The sequence below is a fragment of the Nomascus leucogenys genome, chromosome 11, assembly GCF_006542625.1.
Source record: "Nomascus leucogenys isolate Asia chromosome 11, Asia_NLE_v1, whole genome shotgun sequence".
Taxonomy (NCBI): Eukaryota; Metazoa; Chordata; class Mammalia; order Primates; family Hylobatidae; genus Nomascus; species Nomascus leucogenys.
In genome coordinates this window covers 3,111,638-3,134,721 of record NC_044391.1, presented here as the reverse complement: position 1 = coordinate 3,134,721, position 23,084 = coordinate 3,111,638, and the positions used below count along the sequence as shown (strand labels likewise).

At 40.7% G+C, this 23,084-nt stretch overlaps 1 protein-coding gene across 5 annotated transcripts in view; it reads right to left on the bottom strand.

The window, feature by feature from the left end:
* PLCB1 (phospholipase C beta 1) overlaps positions 1–23,084 on the bottom strand; it is a 787,620-nt gene that overhangs the window by 158,422 nt on the left and 606,114 nt on the right. For all 5 annotated transcript variants that reach the window (XM_030821960.1, XM_003252590.4, XM_003252589.3 and 2 more), the window contains 3 exons: positions 11,178–11,310; positions 7,864–7,917; positions 3,058–3,277 (listed from right to left, as the gene is read on the bottom strand). In XM_030821960.1, the coding sequence (XP_030677820.1) occupies positions 3,058–3,277; positions 7,864–7,917; positions 11,178–11,310 (407 nt within the window). The remainder of the gene's footprint in view (positions 1–3,057; positions 3,278–7,863; positions 7,918–11,177; positions 11,311–23,084) is intronic.

Below are 23,084 nucleotides of genomic sequence, written 5' to 3'. Positions count from 1 at the left end.
ATTTGGACCAAGACACACCTACGAGGGAGAACTCATGTGATATGGAGGTAGAGACTGGAGTGATGTGTCTGTCAGCCAAGGAACGCCAAAGATTGCCAGCAACCAGAAGTTAGAAGAAACAAACAAAAAAAGATTCCTCCCCTAGACTTTTCAGAGAGCGCATAGTCCACCAACACCTTGATTTTGTTTTTTTGTTTTCTTTTGTTTTGTCTTGAGACAGAGTCCTTCTCTGTTGCCCAGGCTGGAGTGCAGTGGCACCATCTTGGCTCACTGCAACCTCCATCTCCTGGTTCAAGCAATCCTCCTACCTCAGCCTCTCAAGTAGCTGGGATTACAGGTGTGCGCCACCAGACCTGGCTAATTTTTGTATTTTTAGTAGAGAATGAGTTTTCACCATGTTGCCCAGGCTGGTCTCAAACTCCTGGCCTCAAGTGATCTTCCCACCTTAGCCTCCCAAAGTGCTGGGATTATAGGCGTGAGCCATTGCGCCCAGGTGACACCTTGATTTTGAATTCCTAGCCTTCCAAAACTGTGTGAAAATACATTTTTATTGTTTTAAGCCATCCAGTTTGCTGTACTTTTTACAGCAACCCTAGGAAACTGATATGACACATATGCCCAGCACTTTGTTGACACTCAATGAAATGCTATTCCAGAACTGGGAACAGCCCTTGATAGGGTGCAAGAGAGGAAGCCCCCTGTGGTCCGCCAGACCCTGTGTCCACAAGGTCCTGTGATAAGCGATGATGAGCAGTCCACATGTGGGGTTCTGAGAGCAGATGACACTCCGAAATCCACACGGCATCCTCACATTTGGAAGCAGGTCTTTGTTGGGAGTTTAGAGCAGCGTCTGCATTGTTCACACAAGAGTCTTGCAATTGAAGAAGGGCCCTGAGCCCAGAGAATCCTAACTGCCCTATCTCATCACGGTGAGAACTCAGCAGAAGGTACAGGTTTTCATGTGAAGTGCTGGGAGATGGCAGCTGGGAAGAGAGGCAGGGATTAGACCAAAGAAGGCCTTTCAGCCACCCTTCAATTTCTAGGATGCTCCTGAATGATTATAGACCAGGGCCCATCAGTGGAAAGTCTGTGAACCAGCAGCATCAGCAAACCTTAGGAGCTCGTTAGAAGCTCAGAAGCTCAGTCCCTACTGAAGGAGGCCCCTGAAGCAGAAACTCTAGGGTCAGGGCCTGAGGGTCTATGTTTAGCAAATGCTGCAAGTGATTCATATGCACACTGAAATTTGAGATGCGCTGATCTAGTCTAGATAATGGAGTGTCATGAACACATTTGGTGTGGGTAACACCAGGAGTTTCATTCTCTAAAGGATACCTGGGAATTGCAGAGACGTACAAGCAGGCTTCTCTCTTCCAGGCCTCTGACCCCGTATTTTACGCTCTTTTTAAAACAAATCAAGAATTCATCCCCTTCTCTCCATGTCTACCAGCGTCATCCTAGACCAAACCACCATCATTACTCAGCTGGACCTCATGGAAAAGTTTCCTAACTGGTCTCCCGCTTTCACTCTGAGCCCTTGATCCTCACTATTCAGAATGTTGTCCATGGAACTGCAGAATCAGCATCACCTGGTGCTGCTCAGGCCCCAATTCAGACATGGAGTCAGAACCTGCACCTAACAAGATCCCTGGTGACTCATGTTCATTTGAGATGCACAGCTTGAGGGTCCCTCTTCCACACAGCAGCTAGAGTCACTGCTCTGAGACTCTCAAATTTCGCCATATCAATTTCTTTCTTCAGTAGAATCTTATTGCATGTTCAATACATTTTGAACTGTTGCTTGCTCCAGCTCTAGAGAACCTAGCAGTGGGATTCCCTCCTGTTTCTCTGATCTCATCCTGTTTCACTCCTCTCATGGTTTACAATGTTTCACCCACTTTGCCAGCTTTACTGTTCCTGGAACAAGCACATTTTTTTCCCGCCTGAGGGCCTTTGCACTTGCGGTTTCCTCAGCCTGGAATAAGTCTCCCTAGTTCTTTGCAGAGCTGACCAGGCTTTATTCTTTCTGTGCCACCTTATTGCAGATCAACATGTCAGAAGGGATCTCCTATCTCTAGTCATTCTCTATCCCATGGTCCTGTTTATTTCTTTCCTTGATAGTCCCCATCACAGCCTGAGATGATGCTGTGTGTTTGTTGTTTATTGTTTATGTTGCCCACATTACCTTGTTAGCTATTTAAGATGATTGGGTAGGTCATGTTTATTGCTGTGTCCCCAGGGCACAGTAGGCACTCAATAAAAATTAAGTGAATGTGTGAGAGATGCTTCTCATCATCAATGTTTGGGTATATGGGGCTGTGGGAACCCAGGCCCAAACATTAGAGTCACCTGTGTAGGGCATTATGGATTTCAGAGAGGGTAGCAAAGGATAGTAAGCTTCTCTTTTCTATAAGACCAGTTGTGGCCGGGCGTGGTGGCTCATGCCTGTACTCCCAGCACTTTGGGAGGCCGAGGCAGGCAGATCACTTGATGCCAGGAGTTCAAGACCAGCTGGGCAACCTGGTAAAACCCCATCTCTACTAAAAATACAAAAATTAGCCAGGTGTAGTGGCATAATCCCAGCTTCTTTGGAGGCTGAGGCACAAGAGTCACTTAGACTCTGGAGGCAGAAGTTGCAGTGAGCCAAGATGATGTCACTGCACTCCGGTCTGGGTGACAGGGCAAGACTCTGTCTCAAAAAAAAAAAAAAAAAAAAAAAACCAGCTGCCTCTCCAGCTAGGTTCTAGGTACCCCAGGCAAAGTCTCATACCCATGAGACTGGCAGCTGTAATAATAGGAAGTTCGTTAATTGGAATTGGGATTGCAGGCTAGACTCACAGGAGAACTTCCTGCATATTTATTCTCAGAATTTGGTCAAATAAAAAAATTCAATCCACAAGCAAATCTGGGCTAAGGTACCTCAAAAGCTGTGGAGAACGGAGGAGATTAGGTGGTTTTCTTGCCATGGTACAGGTCCAAAAATATGATATAAAACATTAAAAATCCATGTTAACAACTCTTCATGCTATGAAACAAACTAAAAATATTCATTGAACTTACTTTTTCTTACTGTCCTTTTTGGCGGACTTTTCCAAAGCTGCTCTCCTTCTCAAGTAGTCATTCTGAATTTCATTATACTTGGTAGTGTGTTCTTTGATAAGGTCAGTGGTTTTCTTGTGGTGTCTCTTAACCAGGTCTTTCATTTCTTTGTAGTGTTTCTTTTGAAGTTTCACAAACGATTTCTGTTGCTTTAGTTCTTCGATGGTCTGTGCTTCCACTTCTGCAACAAATTAATATGAAAGCTAAGGGAATGGGAGGGCTGAACGTCCAGATGGAAAGAAGAGCGGCCACCTTCTTAGGAAGAAATGGTTGATCTTGCCCAGCTAGAGTTTAAGAGCAAAGCTTGATGTCAGCTCTGTCTGGGTTCCAGTTCGGCTCTATCACTTGCTAACTTTGAGACTATGTTACTAAACTTCGCAGAGACCCAATTGCTTCATTTAAATACATATATTTTTAGTTTGGGTTCCCTAGAAGCAGAATGCAAGGTGGGGATTCAGGTGCACGTGATTTACTGAGGGACTCTCAGAGTGGGGGAGCCAGGGAAGCAGACGGGGCTGGGGAAGGAGCCGAGCAAGGGTGTGGTCTCAGAAGGATGGAGTCTGGTCTCTGCCTGATCCCATGGGGAAGCGCTGGAGCATGAGTTGTACCACTGAGCTGGTCTCATCTTGAGGCAAGAAGGCGAGCTTCTTGCATATTTGGAACATTCAGTGCAGGGAGGCATAACCATCTGGAGAGGGGGCTTCCTGTTGGTTGAGGGCAATTTTGCAGAGAAGGAGAAGTTATGAACTGTTAACAGCCAATCCTCACCACCAGCCAGGAGACAGGTGCACCAGCTGTACTAGGAATCTGGGCAGGGCACCAACAGCATTGCTATAAGGATTATAATACTTCTATAACTTTATAGGGTTGTTACGATGATGAAATAAAAGAAGTCATGGAAAGTATTTAACTCAGTTTCTGGTACTGTGCCTGTGGAGGCTTAGAAAATAACTGCAGGTTCTAGAGCACCCTTTCCAAAAGGTACCATTTACAGTACAAACATCGTAAGTTGGTACATTTATCATAAAAGCACATAGCAGTAAAGTATATTGAGGGAAGAGCTCTTAGTATAATTTGCACAAAGTCACCAGAGGCTTTACTAGCACCCCACATTACTACATTATTGTTATTATTATTTTCTTTTTTGATACAGAGTCTTGCTCTGTTGCACAGGCTGGAGTGCAGTGGCGCGATCTCAGCTTACTGCAACCTCCACCTCGCGGGTTCAAGTGATTCTCATGTCTCAGCCTCCCAAGTAGCTGGGATTACAAGCATGCACCAACACGCCCGGATAATTATTTTCTATTTTTTGTGGAGACGGGGTTTCGCCATGTTGGCCAGCCTGGTCTCAAACTCCCAGCCTCAAGTGATCCGCCCTCCTAGGCTTCCCAAAGTGCTGGAATTTCCAGGCATGAGTCACCATGCCTGGCTGATTTTTTTATCCCACGCTGAGAAAACTTTTAATGTGATAGCGCCTGACCTTAAAACATTCTGGGCCAAGCGCAGTGGCTCATGCCTGTAATCCCAGCACTTTGGGAGGCCAAGGCAGGATCACCTGAGGTCAGGAATTTTAGACCAGCCTGGCCAACATGGTGAAACCCCGTCTCTACTAAAAATACAAAAATTAGGCCAGGTGCAGTGGCTCATGCCTGTAATCCCAGCACTTTTGGAGGTCAACGTGGATGGATCATCTGAGGTCAGGAGTTCGAGACCAGCCTGGCCAACATGGCAAAACTTCCGTGTCTACTAAAAACGCAAAAATCAGCTGGGCATGGTGGCACACACCTATAATCCCAGCTGCTCCAGGGGCTGAGGCAGGAGAATTGCTTGAACCGGGGAAGGAGACGTTGCAGTGAGCCAAGATTGCTCCACTGCACTCCAGCCTGGGCGGCAGAGTGAGACTCTGTCTCTAAATAATTAAATAAATAAATAAATACGCAAAAATTGGTCAGGCGTGGTGGCGGGCGCCTGTAATCCTAGCTACTCGGGAGGCTGAGGCAGGAGAATCACTTGAACCCGGGAGATGGAGATTGCAATGAGCTGTGATCACACCATTGCACTCCAGCCTGGGCGACAGAGTGAGACTCCATCTCAAAACAAAACAAAACAAATCTGTATTTTACTGATATATTCAATCAATTCTAGAATGTGCATTTAAAAAATATGTTAACATTTCTGAAATCAAGATGCATCTTATGGTTGGTGGGGTATGACGGTTGGTCAGTGCTTTTCTTTTTTAGCAATACATGAACATAGAATGCTTTACAACTGATGGTATCTTAACTTCAGTGAATTATCATTTATATGGACCTAGATCAAGTCATAGTTCACATGTTTCCATGCTTTGAATTGAATGTCCTGCTTCTAGGAACAAAAAATGTTACCATAAATATTTAAAACTATCAAGAGATTCAGAAATACTATATGCTGTGAATAAGAAGAGACCTGAATAGAAAATAAGATGTCTAGTGAATAAACATTGAAACTAGAATAATAATTTATGTTATTAAATGTTAAGGTCTTTAAGCAATAGAAATATGTTTCCTTTTCTTATACTGTGTCTATTCTCCTGATATTCGATTTCTTTTGAGAATGAGGCCATGGAGAAAATCAGGTACATTTATTTAATGGTTTCCCTCAGGCCCAAATTGACTCATTACGGTTGCATAATAAGTTATTACATTAAGAATTTATAATCCCAAGGAATTGCTGCATTCTTGGTGGCAGATGCAATTCTATTTCTTTAAAAGTGGTTTATAGCATATCAGCTATAGGCAGTTTGGAAATAAGGCTCTAGATGTTCTAACCTAGGATTAGAAATAAATCCACATAAACTATTATTTTTAAAAAGTCTGTAGATGAGAGGCTGTTCCTTAGAATATGCTCTTAAGTATAAAGGCAATGCTCACTTATATAAAGACACAAATATCATTTATAAATAAGCCACCAAGATATAATCACAGCAAATGTATTGGTACAGACCATTGCCTTTTGTCCATTCATTTACATTATTTTAAATAACATTCTAGGAACACTTCTGTCTCTTGTTGTATGCATTAATATGGTATTGTTTCCCATGAAACTAATCTTTTTTTTTTTTTGAGACAGAGTTTCGCGCTTATTGCCCAGGCTGGAGTGCAATGGCACGATCTTGGCTCACCGCAACCTCTGCCTCCTGGGTTCAAGCGAATTTCCTGCCTCAGCTTCCTGAGTAGCTGGGATTATAGGTGCATGCCACCACAGTGGCTAATTTTGTAATTTTTAGTAGAGATGGGGTTTCTCCATGTTGGTCAGGCTGGTCTCGAACTCCCGACCTCAGATGATCTGCCCCCGCCTTGGCCTCCCCAAGTACTGGGATTACAGGCATGAGCCACCACACCCAGCCTACAACTAAATTTTTTAAAAACATGTTTTGTTGGGAGGCACAGTGGCTCACGCCTGTAATCCCAAAACTTTGGGAGGCCGAGGCAGGTGGATCACCTGAGATCAGGAGTTCAAGACCAGCCTGGCCAACGTGGCGAATCACCGTCTCTACTAAAAATACAAAATTAGCCAGGAGTGGTGGCGTGTGCTTGTAATCCCAGCTATTTGGGAGGCTGAGGCAGGAGAATTGCTTGAACCCGGGAGGTGGAGGTTGCGGTCAGCTGAGATTGCACCATTGCACTCCAGCCTGGGTGACAGAGTGAGACTTCGTCTCAAAAACCAAACCAAACCAAACCATGTTTTGTTTTCTTTGAATACTTTCCTCAAGTAATTTTTCTACGCATATTTTATGCATTTCTTGATGAAATGCAAATATACACATCAAAGTGCATAAATCACAAAAGTACAGCCTTGTAAATTCTCCCAAAGTCAATGTGCTTCAATAGCCATCGCTTAGGTCGAAGTCAGAATTTTACCAGCATCCCAGAAGCCTTCCTTTTTGGTTCCCATCTCCCACTAAGTATAATCCAAATCCAGGTTTCCACAGCACGATTAGTTTTGTCTTTGAAGCTGGTGTATATGGAATCCTACAGAACATGCTCTTTTGTGTCTGGCTTTTTTCCTCAACATTATGCTGGAGTTTTATCCATGTTGTGTGTGACGTGAGTTTATTTATTCCTGCAGCTGCCTCCTGTTCTATGCTAGGAATTTATCACAATTTATTTACCTACCTTATGGCTGATGGACATTGGGTTGTTTCTAGATGTGGCCCTTACCAGTGGTGCTGTTTTTGGTGAACATGTGTGTACATTTCTGTTGTATATTGAGCCGAGTATTACAAATATTTTTAAGATTCCACTACATACTGCTAATTGTACTGCACAAAGCTTGTACCAATTTTAGCTCCACTAGTTTATGTGACTAACCAAATATAAAATAATTCCAAACTGTATCACAGTTCTTAAACACTGTGCATTTTATGCTCACAAATGGGTCATATTCTGCATATCTAAAATATAGTTTATTGTTGGCAATTTGGGAAGACACGCATTCTTGTCCACTGGGTTACATTTCCAGGATGAAACTATTCTTTGATGCGGAAATAGGTATCTTGTGAAACTACATTATTTTTATGCCAGTAGGGTTCTAGCCACAAAGTATGGTTACCTCTCTGTGATTATATCATATCATGTAGACTAAACTAAAAATGTATGTCTCTAGATTTTTTAGAAGAAGAAACATTAATGATGTTGTTTTTCAGATATGAATGGAAATTTCCTCTCCTCTAAATACTTCCACTGTGTAATACTCAGCTGCTTAATGGGGGGAAAGGGTGGCATTTACCTGTTAAGACACTCTGAATAAGATCTTCTGTTTTGGCAGGTGCCTTTACAGAACCTGTAATATAAAAGATAAAATAAATAGCCTCTTCAACTTTTTAAATTTTATTCTTCCTGTAAACAAACAAACAAACAAACAAACATATTTGGGCCTTGAATCTAAATCTCTTTTCAGAGAAATGACAAATTGTGTGAGAAAATTCTTTATAAAAATTATTCTTAAAAAGTCTTCATTTGCAGCTTTGAGACAAACCTAATTAAATGTAACATTAGGCCAGGTGCAGTGGCTCATTCCTGTAATCCCGGCAATTTGGGAGGCCGAGGCAGGCGGATCACTTGAGGTCAGGAGTTCAAGACCAGCCTGGCCATATGGTGAAACCCTGTCTCTACTAAAAATAAACAAAGTAGCGGAGCATGGTGGCGGGTACTTGTAATCCCAGCTACCTGGTTGGCTGAAGCAGGAGAATCACTTGAAGCCAGGGGGTGGAGTTTGCAGTGGACTGAGATCATGCCACTGCACTCCAGCCTATGTGACAGAGTGAGTGAAAGTCTGTCTCCAAAAAAAAAAAAAAAAAAAAAAAAAAAAACAGTGATATTATATTATTATATGCCCCATTTATAAGGAGAGAAAAGAGAAAAGACATCCACTTGGAGGCAAAACAAATTCAGTTTGGGCAATGCTATTGCCATCTTCTGGCTAAATCAGGAATGACAAGGGGCCTTTTAAAAGTCAAACGTTGGGAGGCCAAGGCAGATGGATCACCTGAGGTCAGGAGCTTGAGAGCAGCCTGACCAACATGGCGAAACCCCGTCTCTACTAAAAATACAAAATCAGCTGGGTGTGGTGGTACACGCCTGTAATCCCAGCTACTCGGGAGACTGAGGCAGGAGAATCGCTTGAACCCAGGAGACAGAGGTTGCAGTGAGCTGAGATCACACCATTGCACTCCAGCCTGGGCAACAAGAGCCAAACTCTGTCTCAAAATAAAATAAAGTAAAATAAAAATAAAAGTCAAATGTTGACAACTAGGCAGTAATAACTGTTACAGGAAAGATCCATTGGTGAATGTTAAAATCAGTAAGTAAAAGTTTAAGGAAGAACAGGATATTTACATAGTCTCAAAGTAGCTCTCCCAATATATCTAAGAGGGGAAAATAGTAACTTTCAGTGGAGAAACCACCTTAACCAAGTGATCCCATATGATCAGTGATGATACCCAGCAACACCATATATCCGTGATGTGATGCACTGAGAAGGGCGAGTATCACTTGCGTGGTGCTCTTGTCAAAATGCATGCCCTCAACCTAATCATGGGGAAACGTCGGACCAACCCAGACTGAGGGACCTTCTACAAAATAACTGACCAGAGTTCTTCCAAAGTACCAAGGTTATGAAAGACAGGAAAGACTGCGGGACTGCCATAGATTAAAGGAGACTAAAGAATCATGACAATAAAATACAATTCGGGATCCTGCGTTGGAATCTTGAACAGTAAAAGGACATTAGTGGAAAGCAGGTTGGTCCAAATAAAGTGTGCAGTTCAGGTCAGAGTATCGTGCCAATGTTAATTTCCTGGTTTTGATGATTGCCCCACGATCCCGTGAGATGTTAACTTTAGGGGAAGAAGAGGCTATTTTTGCAATGTATTCTGTGCCATTTAAAAAATGTTTTCTGTAAGTTAAATTATTCCAAAATATCAAGTTAAAAAAATTAAATGTGAAAATGCTAAATTCTCTTTTACTTTCAGGAACACATGACTATTTACTCACATTTAAATGATGGATTTATATTTCAGAAGCACTCAAGATGTTTGTATTTGGTATATAAAACTCTTTATTTGAAAATTTACTTCTTGTTTATAAAGTCATCTTCTTACTATTATTGACTTTGGCAGCTTTTTTTTTTTTTTTTTTTTTTTTTTTTGAGATGGAGCCCGCTCTATCACTCAGGCTAGAGTGCAGTGGTGTGATCTCAGCTTACTGCAACCTCCACCTCCCGGGTTCAAGCGATTCTCCTGCCTCAGCCTCCTGAGTTGCTGGAACTACAGGCATGCACCACCATGCCAGGCTAACTTATGTATTTTTAGTAGAGATGGGAGTTTCACCATGTTGGCCAGGTTGGTCCTGAACTGCTGACCTCAAGTGATCCACCTCCCTCAACCTTCCAAAGTACTGGGATTACGGGCATGAGCCACCATGCCTGGCCAGCAACCTTTTAGAAAGCAGTTCAAGCATGTCTGATACGAATTAAACATAATTTGTTTTTTTCTTTAAATTCTCATTCTCTCCCATGAGAAATACCCTTCCACCCTAAATAAAAGATCTGGATCTATTGGCACCCTGACCTAGTAAGACAAAGAAAGGAGCTCCTTTCCACACCTTTATGGAAGGAGATTCTGTTCCCTTTTGTTTACTTTATTAACCAATTCAACAAGAAATTATCAGGGACATGCTATTCCCCAACACTGTATGATGTACAGAGGAGGCATCAAACTGAACTCTACCTAGGAAGCCTCCCATCTACTGGGGTAAACCGGACATACACACAAGGAATAGTTACACCAAGCTGCATAAGATTAAATGTCAAAGTTAGCTGCGTAGAAATCAAAGGATTTTTATTTTATTTATTTTTATTTATTTATTTAGAGAAATGAGACATGAGTGTGGCTTTGGCTGGAATATAGGAGCTAAAAGCAAGGATGTTAGTATCATCGGGAACTGCATCAGGCCTGAGTTCACTCTTCCCTGGCTCTGTGGCCTTCAATAAGTACTTTATCACCTGAAAATGGCAGCTCATTCATCTGCACAATGGGGACAGTTGTAGAATCTACTCTCTGGGCCTGTATGGGGGGGACCTGAAATGATCCATCTGAAAGGCTTAGCAATGTGTCCAGCACATGGCAGACACTCAAAGATGCTGAAAAGAAAGTTGGAGAAAGAGGGAAAGGAGCCCTTGGCACGGAATTAATGAAGCAGGACTAAGAATGCACTTCTAAGGCAGGGCTGTCTATAAGCTGCTTGGAGAATTCTTCTCAAACCGTGCCAGCAGATGGGCCGTAATTCATCACTGAAAAAGGACACAGGAAATCTGGGTGATTTTTTTGTTGTGGTTTCATAAGTTATCTGTAGAGCCAGATGAGCACATATGAATCTCTTCTGGCTTTCATTCATCAGTTGCACATTGACGGAGCACCTCCTAAGTCCACACATCTTTCCTCACTTGATGCTTTAGCTACCCACATCACAGCGCCTCCTTCAGTGGCACTAATGAACTGAAGGATCTTGCTCATATTGTCCAGCTCTTTCCAGATGGCTTACCTGGAGCTGGCTGGCTGTGGAGAGCCTGGGAGGGTGGCTTGGGTGTCAGGGTTGTAGTGTGATTCACCCCATTTTCTGCTGGAGTCGTTCTCGCTTCACTTGGAGGCTCTGATGGTGTTTCTCCAGGATCAGCCTAAAATTATAAATATCCTTTCATTTTCCACATTTCTTTTTATTCTTTTCTTGCCTTCCTAAACCAACAAGGCTACATTTTGCAGCATCTTCACAATTCTTTTGGAGTTGGAAATATCAAATTTGATGCTCCCTGGAAAGCAGGGTTAAAACAGCATAGTGTTGAGCCACGACTATGGGAGGTTAATTGTATTAAAGTCTCCAATTTTTACACCAACCTACGTCTATGCCTGTTGGTGGTGTCCTTCCACACTGACTCTGGACCAGACCATGTGATTTGCTTTGGTCAGTCAGAGAATCGCAAACTTGATACAAAAGACCCTTGCAAATTTTTCCACTGTTCCTCAGGGCCCTATTACAGCAATGGAAGATGAGAGGCCTGAGTCATCCTGATCTCTCATCCAGCTCTTCTGGAGGAGAACTGAGTCATCCTGGTCAAGGATGTCCTGGACCAGCCAGTCCCCAGCTGAGCACATACACTTGAGTGAACCCGGCTGAGATGAGCTGAGACTATGAGTCTGGTCTGGATCTGCAGACCTGCCCAGCTGACCAGATAATGCATGAAAAATAATAACTAGTTGACGTTATAAGCTGCCCAGTTTGGGGTTGTTTTACAGAATGAGCTAATTGATGTGATGCATTTCGGAGCACAGCTTGCCTGGGTTCAGATTCCGGCCCCGCAGTTTACCAGCGGCGTGATTTGGGGCAGTTCACTTAACTCTCTGTGCTTCCATTTCTTTATCCTTATAGATGAAGACAGGTGTTTACTGGGGATCATTATATTATCTTGTTAGATTGTTTAGATGATTAAACAAGTTAATACTTATAAAGTACTTAGAATTGTTTCTGGCACAGAGTAAATATGTGGCTGTTAAATAATGTGAAAGTTGTCAGAATCTAAATGGAGTCCCTTATATTAAAACAACAACAACAACAACAAAAACTCAAAAACCCCTGACAAAAAGAGCCAGGGAATGTCATAAAGAGAAGGTTCTCACTCATAAATGCCTGATAAGAAAAACTCTCACAAAAGACTCTGCAAAAGCCATCACCTTGTACAAAGGCCATTGCAACTTTACACAAAAAATACTTCTGTGAGGACAACTGCTTAGCAACTCCCCGTCCAACCTCAGACTGATGTCATTCTTGTTATTGATCCTTGTAGCCAAGGATAATAATCTCAAAACAATTGTGTAATCCTCCTCATTTATCCTTTAAAAACCTTTGTCTTCCTTCCCTCCCTGGCTAAGCACATAATTTAGTATGCCCTATTTTTAAATAATATCATTTTCTTTTAGAGAGCATCTGTTTGTTATTTATGTTGACATAAAACAAATAAAACATTTAAGCTTCTGGAATACTATCAATGAATAATAATAATAAATGCATTGAAACGTGAAATCTTCATTCGACACCCTCCAGCAGCTAATTCAACATACCTTATACAGAGTAAACAGTTTAAAAATGTTTGTTGAATAAATGCTGATCCTTACAAAATAATTGCCTACATACTCTTTTAATGTTGCTTTTCAATGTGCTAAATTCTCTGTAACTCTTCATCAGAATTGCCTTCAAAGTCCCTGGCAGGTTTTACTGACAATGAGGCTATCCCAATGTTCTACTTTGTAGCACATTTTAAAGATACAGTAGGAAATAAATTTTTCCAGAAGTCATTTGGAGCCCAACATTGTGACATTTTGGCATGTCATTACAGATGAAAAAATGACCTATAATAACATTTTTATAAAAAGTAAGATAAGAGTGAAAATAGTGACACTGTCACCAGTGGCTTTTAATCTGTTTCCCAAATCATCTTTAAAGCATCTTCCAAAACAGCAAGTGACGGCAGAACTTATTTCAATTCAACAAATCATCCCTGCTTGTTTACTGCACTCTGCTCAGTGCTGGAAGAGCCCTTAGTAGCAGTGGATGGACATCAGTTACGGGAGACAGGAGCCTAAACAAGTAACCGGGGCAGCTTGTATAGCTCACTATGGCAGAATCTTTCTTTTGAAAAATGACTACTTCTGATGGGTAAGTGCCAGTATGATCACACTATTTAGTTACATCCATCAGAAAAGTTCTCCCTAGAATTATATGCAAAGGGAAAGGATTGTGTATGTTTTGTTCAGCAAGACATTGCAAACTGGAAACTCATGGTCCCAATGGAGTACATGGATGCATTTTGTTTGGCTCAACCAATGTTGTCAGATCTTTTAATTAAGGTGATCTTATACTGAAACAATGGATTTCTTGCTTCCCTTGAAAAACTAGATTTGACTACATGGGACCTATACACCCACAGTGGGTGGTTCTTTGGCTTAAATACAGCAGGGGTAATGCTTTCCTGGCCTCCCAGCTGAAGAGGGTGCCCATGGTTACCAAACTTAGCTGCTTTAGAAAGCAGGTAGGAAGATGTCTCTGTTCCATGGGGATCTGACCTTCCCCATTATACCCAAGTTGGTTTCTAAAACCATGTGGGGAATGAACCAGATTCTTCCCAATGTGACAGCTCACTAAAATTAGCCCTCTGAAAAAGGATACAGAAAAAGAAAATTTTGATGGAGGAAAGAATGGAAGTTAGGGAAAACCAGCTTCTGTGAAAGTAATAATGGTGGTTTTTTTTTTTTTTTTTTTGGCAACTAGAATTAGTGTCTTGAGGTGTTAGGCTGGAGGTGCATTCAAACTGGATCCAACAAGTTTATTTTTAGCTTTGCATTAGGTTTTCAGATACTCCATGTAGCTGTATGCCCTTGGGAAACCAAGTTCAATTGTCAATTTGAGTCAAATAAAGGAAAAAATAAATCTCTGCTCATCAAGGGCATGTGAGACAAAGCCTCCACCTTCCAAAAAGGGACATAATATATAAAATCAAAGATATTTTTAAAAAGCAGATAGACGTTAAGTAAACATTCAGGCAAATACTTTATGGTTGCAGTTGGGGATGAAGGGGGCACCAAGGGTTGGTGCTGGGCTTCGAAGTACGCTTTGGAGAAATGCTTAGTCCAGGGGTCACACCTGGTGATGTCTCCATGTAGAGTGGACTGTGTCACTCTCGGGACACAACCCCTAAGGACACTATTCGCACTGTAGAGTAATAGGCAGTTAATGGAAATGATAGAAACCAGTGAAGTAGATTTAATGCAATCGGGCAAAGTGAGGTCATGTCCAGAGCAGGAGAGAGACAGCCTGTAAATGGGGCAGTTGTTGCTGTTCATTTTTAGCCTATTGCCGCCCAGGTTTTGAGAAAAATGGAAAAACTAAATTTTTGAGTGAACTCTCCCAGTTTCCAATCACTGAGAAGCCAAACAGAGCACATCTTCAGACTGCATTTGGCCCAGAAGTTGCCAATCTGTACCCTCTGCCAGGAGGAGCAGAGTTTGCCTGGAATTCTGAGATGGTGCAAGAGTGAGCCACGCATCCTTAGCAATACTGAAGGGACAGGGCTGTGCTGGGAACTTGGTAGGCCAGGAGCCAACTAGTCTGCAGCCCACAACTCCTTACCTTCTCGCCCCAGTGGCCAAGCAAAGGCATAGCGAAGAGGGTCAGTAATGAGGACATTAAACACTGGCCTAAGGAATTTGGAGATCCTTGCATAGTCTGATCTTGTCAGGGACCTCATGATTTTCTGGAGACAAATGCTGTATACAAGTTAAGTCAGTGGTCCCCAGCCTTTCTGGCACCAAGGACCAGTTTCATGGAAGATAATTTTTTCATGGACCAGGGGGAGAGGAGGTTATTGAGGGGATGGTTTCAGTATGACTCAAGTGCATTATATGTATTGTGCACTTTATTTCTATTATTATTGTTACACTGTACTATATAATGAAATAATTATACAACTCACCATAATGTAGAATCAGTGGGAGGCCTGAGCTTGTTTTCTTGCAACTAGATGGTCCCATTTGGGGGTGATGGGAAACAGTAACAGATCATCATGCATTAGATTTTCATAAGTAGCCCACAACCCAGATCTCTCACATGTGCAGTTCACAATAGGGTTCACAGTCCTATGAGAATCCAATGCCACCACTGATCTAACAGGAGGCAGAGCTCAGGGGGTAATTTGAGTGATGGGGAGCGGCTATAAATACGGATGAAGCTTTGCTTGCTTGCCCACCTGCTGCTTACTTCCTGCTGTGCGGTCCGGTTCCTAATAGGCTATGGACCAGTGGGGATGCCTGAGTTAAGTAAGGTTCTATAACATATATATGTGACTAATGTTTAAACTTTTTTGCTAAGGGCTGTAGACACATTTTTTTTTTTTTTTTTTAGATGGAGTCTCACTCTGTCACCCAGGCTGGAGTGCATTAGTGCAATCTTGGCTCACTGCAACCTCCACCTCCTGGGTTCAAGAGATTCTCCTGCCTCAGCCTCCCGAGTAGCTGGGATTACGGGCATGCACCACCATGCCCAGCTAATTTTTGTATTTTTAGTAGAGACAGGGTTTCACCATGTTGGCCAGGCTGGTCTCGAACTCCTGACCTCAAGCGATCTGCCTGCCTTGGCCTCCCAAAGTGCTGGATTACAGGTGTGAGCCACCCTGCCTGGCCCATAGATACACATTTTAATTGAATCCATTTACCGAATGGGGACTGCAATTAGAAGTGGCTGTAGATCATCCTGGGTTAGACACTTATATACAACAGCTTTTTCACAGCCAGTCAGTGTAGGCAACACGCACAGTACCATAATAAAGCAAAAAAATCGGAGGTGTTATTAAAAGTCTCCACTAAAAACTTTACTAAAAGTCATGTAACTTGCCAGAGGTCACACAGGAAACTGTGAACAAGTATTTGAATACGTACTATATGCTAAAGACTAAATTTTTCTATTGCAGCAGTCCACTCTATGATAACAGCAGCTTAAGGAACCATAATAATAACTTAACTTGCTGCTGAGTTAGAGATGTATACATGTAAACATAATTCTCAAAGAACTACCCTGTTGCACTAAAAAGGCATCTGTATATACAAAGTTAAATAAGTTAAGCAAAACAATGACTGAAAAATGAAAAAAGCACCTATAGGAGTACAATACTAAAATTGAGCTTTCTGATATTATAATTGAAAGATCGAATAATTCCACTATATGGATCTGTAAGCCAAAGTGCAAAAACCAAATTCCTTATCCCATTCAAGAGAATCAGCAGAAGTCAATATTTTATTTCTCCCCTATTATTTGGTTTTATGAGTGAATAAAAATCTGGTACTGGAAATTGTGATAGAAACAGAAACTAGGAATGCCTAGTTTCTTAATTTGATTCAAAGACTTAAATTCCAATTAAGCAATTAGCAAGGAAAGAAGGTTCAGAAGGTGGTAGTACTTCAGTCGCATTAACTAGATTTTTCTTAGGTGGGTAGTGAAAAAAAAAAAAGTGCAGAATGAACCACAGAAGTAAGTTCCTGCCCTCTAGTGGCCAAATGCAATCATTGCAATATCTTTTTCTTCAAAATATGCCTAACTTGAATGTTAAAATTAAATATAAAAAGAATTTATACGCTCCCTAATTCCAAAATGAACAGAAGTTCATTGAAAATAGAATACAGATGGACTAGTAAAATGGTAACTGAAAAGATCATTTTTATAAGTTTCATAGAAGGAGGAAAAGCCACTTGATGTGCTGGTTGAAAAGATTTCCAACCTGGGCATTCAAAGTTTGGAGCTGATGGTCGAGGAGCAGAGAATTAGGATCTGGAGGATTTAGCTGAATGGTTAACATGGTAAGTGAAGGGTCCTTCAAATATCATACGTATTACTGGGCTATTAGAGGTGTTGGATCATGATTTCCTCGTCTGAGTGATCTAAAGAGTGCAGTTCCGGCCGGGCGCGGTGGCTCACGCCTGTAATCCCAACCCTTTGGGAGGCCGAGGCGAGTGGATCACGAGGTTAGGAGATCGAGACCATCCTGGCTAACATGGTGAAACCCCGTCTCTACTAAAGCTACAAAAAAAAAAAAAAAAAAAAAAAAAAGAAATTAGCCGGGCGTGGTGGTGGGCGCCTGTAGTCCCAGCTACTCGGGAGGCTGAGGCAGGAGAATGGCGTGAACCCGGGAGGCGGAGCTTGCAGTGAGCCGAGATCGCGCCACTGCACTGCAGCCTGGGCGACAGAGCGAGACTCCGTCTCAAACAAACAAACAAACAAAAGAGTGCAGTTCCTTCTGTGTAGCTGATTAGGATGACAGCATCTTGCTTTGGATGGGCACCACATGGCTAAGAGGCAAGGCCATCAGTTTTTCCAGCGTATTACGGGTGAGTCTCATAATTTCATCATGTAGAAATCCACTCTACTCAGGACAAATATTGTCAGAAAGCAGCTTTGTTAGAGCCAGCCTTTCCCTCAAGGAGGAGCTTCTTCAAACATGAGTACAATTTGTACCTTAAATTTCTATTAGTTGAATGAAATTAGATAATGTACCTGCCTCATATTTCTAAGAAATTCAGAATCATTCTTACAAACTTTGTCCTGCTGTATGCACTCCCAAATGTTTGGGAGTGAAGTATACTGATGTTTGCAACCTACTTTAAAATGCATCATATTGACCCAAGGTGGATAGATAAGTGGGTAGAGGGATTTATATGTGATCAAGTGAAAGCATCAAAATTTTAATTATGGAATCCAGGTGGCTGATATATAGGTGTTCCTTGTACAGCTCTTTCAATGTTAGCTTAGAATTTTTCATAATGAAATATGTTAAAACATCTAATTTTGAAGAGTCTACCAGGGTGAATTAGAAGCAAGAGACAGCTTTAATGAGCTGGATAAATTCATCTGTTGACTTCGGTTTTTTGAGCTTCTTCATTAACACCAAGTAAAGTACTTTTGGTGTTTTGCACAGTGAATGTCCAACAAGTTCTTCCAGCGGTAACTGGAGCATGGGTTCAAGTGAATCTTGACACGGCATGGCTGTGTCATCGTATCAGCACTCACATGAGTCAACAGCATTCACATGGTATCATTTTGTTGAACATTAGTAACAGCTGCAATTTTACACATAGATGTATAAATTTTATAATGTCATTCTCTTCCTCCAAGTTGTAAGGGCTATGAGAGCATCTGATTTTCCTCAGCATTGCATATATAATGGCCATCAGAGTGACTGACATATAGTTGTGCTTTTTTAAAAAAATATATTGAGTGAATGAATAAATAATTCATATTTAGTTTCCTGTTAGTACATAATAAATAGCTCTACTATTAATGGCAAAGTCCTGAAAGTAAAGAACTACCTAAATGTTATGCTGAAATAAAAAAAATTTGAATGAATGAATAAATCAATGAATGAAAAGAGTGAAGATGCTGCTTTCTGCTGTCTGTAACAAGTTGGTATTTAATGCGTAATAACGGCAGGTTATTCAGAAGGCTATCAAAGGGTAAAAGACCATAGCTCTGCTGACGCTTTTATATGTGTTACATATATAAACTTTAATATATATGTATATAAAAAAGTTCCTAGCAACTTGAATTTATTAGAAGCGTTTTGATACAGTTTACAAAGAATTCAGAAGGAATGAACTCTTGGCTGTTAGGTGGAAATCATGGATTTCTCTTTTTAAAGGAAAGTAGACCAACAACTCTTTACATTAATTTTGTGGAAATATATCTTTGAAATTACTTAAGTCAAATCATTTGGTGAGGACTATGGTCAATCACTCGCAGGACAAATTCTGGATAATTCCCAGAAAAAGTGTCTCCTGGAGCCCTTCCCAGGTTTCTGTGATTAAGCTGACATTTTAGAGCGGATGGAATTAATGGGTTTCATCTGGGGAGAGCCACACTCTTGGGAAACAAAGATGCAGGGCTTCAAAGCAGCGGTTCTTAATGTGTGGTCCCTAGACCAGCATCAGGTTCACTGCAGATTGTTAGAGATGCAAATTCTTGGGTCCACCCCAGACCTACTGAATCAGAAACTTTGGCTATGACGCCCATCAATCTGTGTTTTAGGAAGCCATCTGGGTGATTCTGGTACATGCTAAAGTTTGAGAGCCCTGCTAATCCAAATATGGTCCATGGGCCACAAGCATCACCTGGAAGCTTGTTAAATATGCAGTGTTTTGTGATCTGTGCCAGACCCATTGAATCTGAATCTGCATTGTAACAAGATTCCCAAGGGATCTGTATGCACGTTTAAAAAAATAAATTTTATTGTGTAAATTCAAGGCATACAACATGATGTTATAAGATACCTATGTACAGTAAAATGGTTACTATAAGGGAACAAATAGACATATCCATCATCTCACATAGTTAACCACTTTGTCCCCCTGTGGCAAGAACAGCTATAATCTACTCATTTAGAAAAAATTCTGACTATGATACACGATTGTTAATTATAGTCCTCATGCTGTACATTAGATTTTTTTACTTGTTCACCCTACACATTTCCTGCTTTGTATGCTTTGACCTGCACCCTTCCATTTCCTACACCTGTATGCGCATTAAAATTTGAGAAGCCCTGCTCCAAAGCAGAGTGCAAAACTTCATCATTAATTGAGAGCCATGATTTTATAACTGGACATGACATGGATATTTAAGTTACTGTACTCATCCCTATTTTAGGCAGATGAACCCAAAGCCCCTCATTAGAATCCACTGAAATTTTAGAAATGTTTATGGAGGATATTTGCAAAAGCAGTTGAATTGAACCAATCATTGACCAGTTTCAATTCAAATGAATGAATGGTTTTTTCTTGATACATATTTAAAAAGACCCTAGTTCTTCAACTTATTGGCCGTTGATATGAGGCACCAAATCACTCTACCATAATGAGCAATTGTTCCCTTCTCTAAAAATGGGGATTACTATGGTTTTCCTAGTTAGGACCCAGTTTTATCCAAGGCATCCAATGAAAGTGCATTGTGAATGCCAAATCTGTACAGTATAGAAATGAAAGAGATAGCATCATTATTTAAAGGAAAATATTTTCTTTTTACTGTATTGGATGCTTTAAAGTTCAGGGATTTTGATAAACTATTATTTCTAAAATTAATATCTTACAAATTTGTTATTTGAGGAGGAAGATTTGAAGGAGGAAGAATTTTATTTAAAGAGAATCCAAAATGAGCTGTAAACTTTATCATCTTTGATTTTAGTCTCAAGTTCTTAAATTGTGAATGAAATATCAAGTTTCTGTTTTGAATAATTAAATGGTATCCAAGGCCTTGGGCAAAACGTTGTAACCTTATGAAAGCACTATCTTGGATTTTTTTGATGTCACATTATTTTATTGGTGGAATTAATATCATTATTAAAATAATCAAATTGGGGCCATACACTGAATTAGGAAATATTTACCAATTATTTTATTTTATTTTATTTATTTTTAAGAGACATGGTCTCTGTTGCCCAGGCTAGGGTGCAGTAGTGCATTCACAGTTCATTGCAGCCTCTGCCTTCTAGACTCAAGAGATTCTCCTGCCTCAGTCTCCTGAGAAGCTGGGACCACAGGCATGTGTTAGCACACCCAGCTAATACTTGCAAACAATTTTTGATGAATTTCAGCTCACTCACAAGAACATGTGAGTCAGACAATATAAAAAGTAGGCCCTTTGGAATAAATAAACTTTTCGTATTACCAAACAACTTTTCCTTTTCGACATCAATATCACACGAAGACCACTCACACACTTCCACTTGCAGGATGAAACACAGACGATGTTGGGAATTCTTGTGAACAATTTTGGCCTTGAGGGCTGGGTAAGATTTGTAGTATCAGGTACTCTGTCTTAGATGACAACTTTCCAAGTATGGAAATGAATGCTTGGCAAATGAATACAGCTTTTGTAACTTCCAAGTCGAGGGATATGTATTTTGGCCAGCCGATGCACAAATCAATCAAATAGAACCCACAAAGATAAACCTAACTTTCTGAAGAATAAGTTCTGACAACATCCAGTGATTAAAGGGGGGAAGTTCTTGACATTCAACTAAAAACTCAATCAAAAGATGTTACTATTTAAGGTAAAGTTCTTATATCCTCTGCTCACTCATTCAGGTAACCTGCTATGGAGGACAGACAGATGAATGAACGGCCCATCCTTGCTAAAGGTTACCAGAAAATTACAGCTTTGTTACAGAGGTAGTGTGTGTGTGTGGTGGAGATGCTTGTTAAACTGTGCTCCAAGGACCAGCAGTATCCCATCACTTGGGAGCTTATTAGAGATGCTGAGTCCCAGGCCCTACCCCAGACCCAGTGAACCAGGATCAGCAATTTATCATGATGCCCTGGTCTTCACACTTAATGTGCTGATGTGGAACATGAGTTGTAGAACCAGATTGCCTGGGTTTCCATCCCAACTCCTTTCTTTACTAATTGTGTGGCACAGGGCAAGCAATTTAACTCCTCAGTGCCTTAGTTTCTTCATTTGTTAAATGGAAATAATGGTAATTAGGACATCCGGAGGTTTTAAGACTTAAGTGAGTGAATACAGTAAAAGCTTCATGGCCAGGCATGGTGAATCACGCCTGCAATCTCAGTGCTTTGGGAGGCGGAAGTGGGAGGATTGCTTGAGCTGGGAGTTGAAGACCAGCTTGGGCAACATATTGAGACCCTGTCTTGAGAAAAGAAAAATAAAATAAAGGGCTCAATATAGTGTCAGGTATACAGTAAGTACTCAGTAAATGCTCATTATATTTTTTTCTTTACTTCTCTAACATTAAAAAAGTCATGTTCAAATATTGCATTTATGACATTATTATCACATAATATTTACTAATAAATGTATTGGATATTTACTTTTTCCTTTTATAGGTATTTTAAAAATAGAAAAAAAGTGTTATGATATTTCACTAGGCATCACTGTAATTACATGATTCGGTCTGTAAAACATTCAAAAAATTATTTTAAAAAAATGTGCATAGAGGCCAGACACGGTGGCTCATACCTGTAATCCCAGCACTTTGGAAGGCCAAGGCAGGTGGATCACCTGAGGTCAGGAGTTCGAGAAGAGCCTAGCCAACATGGTGAAACCCCATCTCTACTAAAAAGACAAAAATTAGCCAGGTGTGGTTGTGCGTGCCTGCAGTCCCGGCTACTTGGGTGGCTGAGGCAGGAGAATCGCTTGAACCCGGGAGGCGGAGGTTGCAGTGAGCCGAGATCATGCCACTGCACTCCAGCCTGGACGACAGAGCGAGACTCTGTCTCAAAAAACAAACAAACAAAAATGTACATAGGAAACATGCTAGAAGGATATACATTAAAAATGTTAACAGTATTTGCAGAATTAGAGGGTTTTAAAATTTTATTTCTTTAGTTTACTGTTTTTAAATTTTTCTACGTGACTTTTTATTTAGAGGAATTAACTGTGAATGTTATGCTTTGTTAGGATTCAGTTAGGCACTTACTCTACAACTTGACTAATCTACCACTCTGAATTTACAAAGACAAAATAAACCCAATAACGAATCTTTACTGTTCCTTAACTTCCAACCATTATTCAGATAATATGTAACCCAAATATTATACATCTATTATACACATAATAGATGTATAATATAATCTGAATAATGTATTTTCGCCTTATCTGAAAGAAATATCTATTGTTCAAATCATGGGGAAATTCCACTTTCTTATCTATTTGGTTTATAAATTACCTAGAAAGATAATTTATAGGACTATTAAACATCTGGTAATATTTTGCAGTCCAATGACATTTTTAATGTTCAAATAGAAATGACCTTTAGAAGCATCACGTTAAAATGATGATACTAAAAAAGTCTTTGCTGCTAAAATAGTGTCCCAGTGCCTGTCATGTCCTAGATAGAATTTTCTTTAG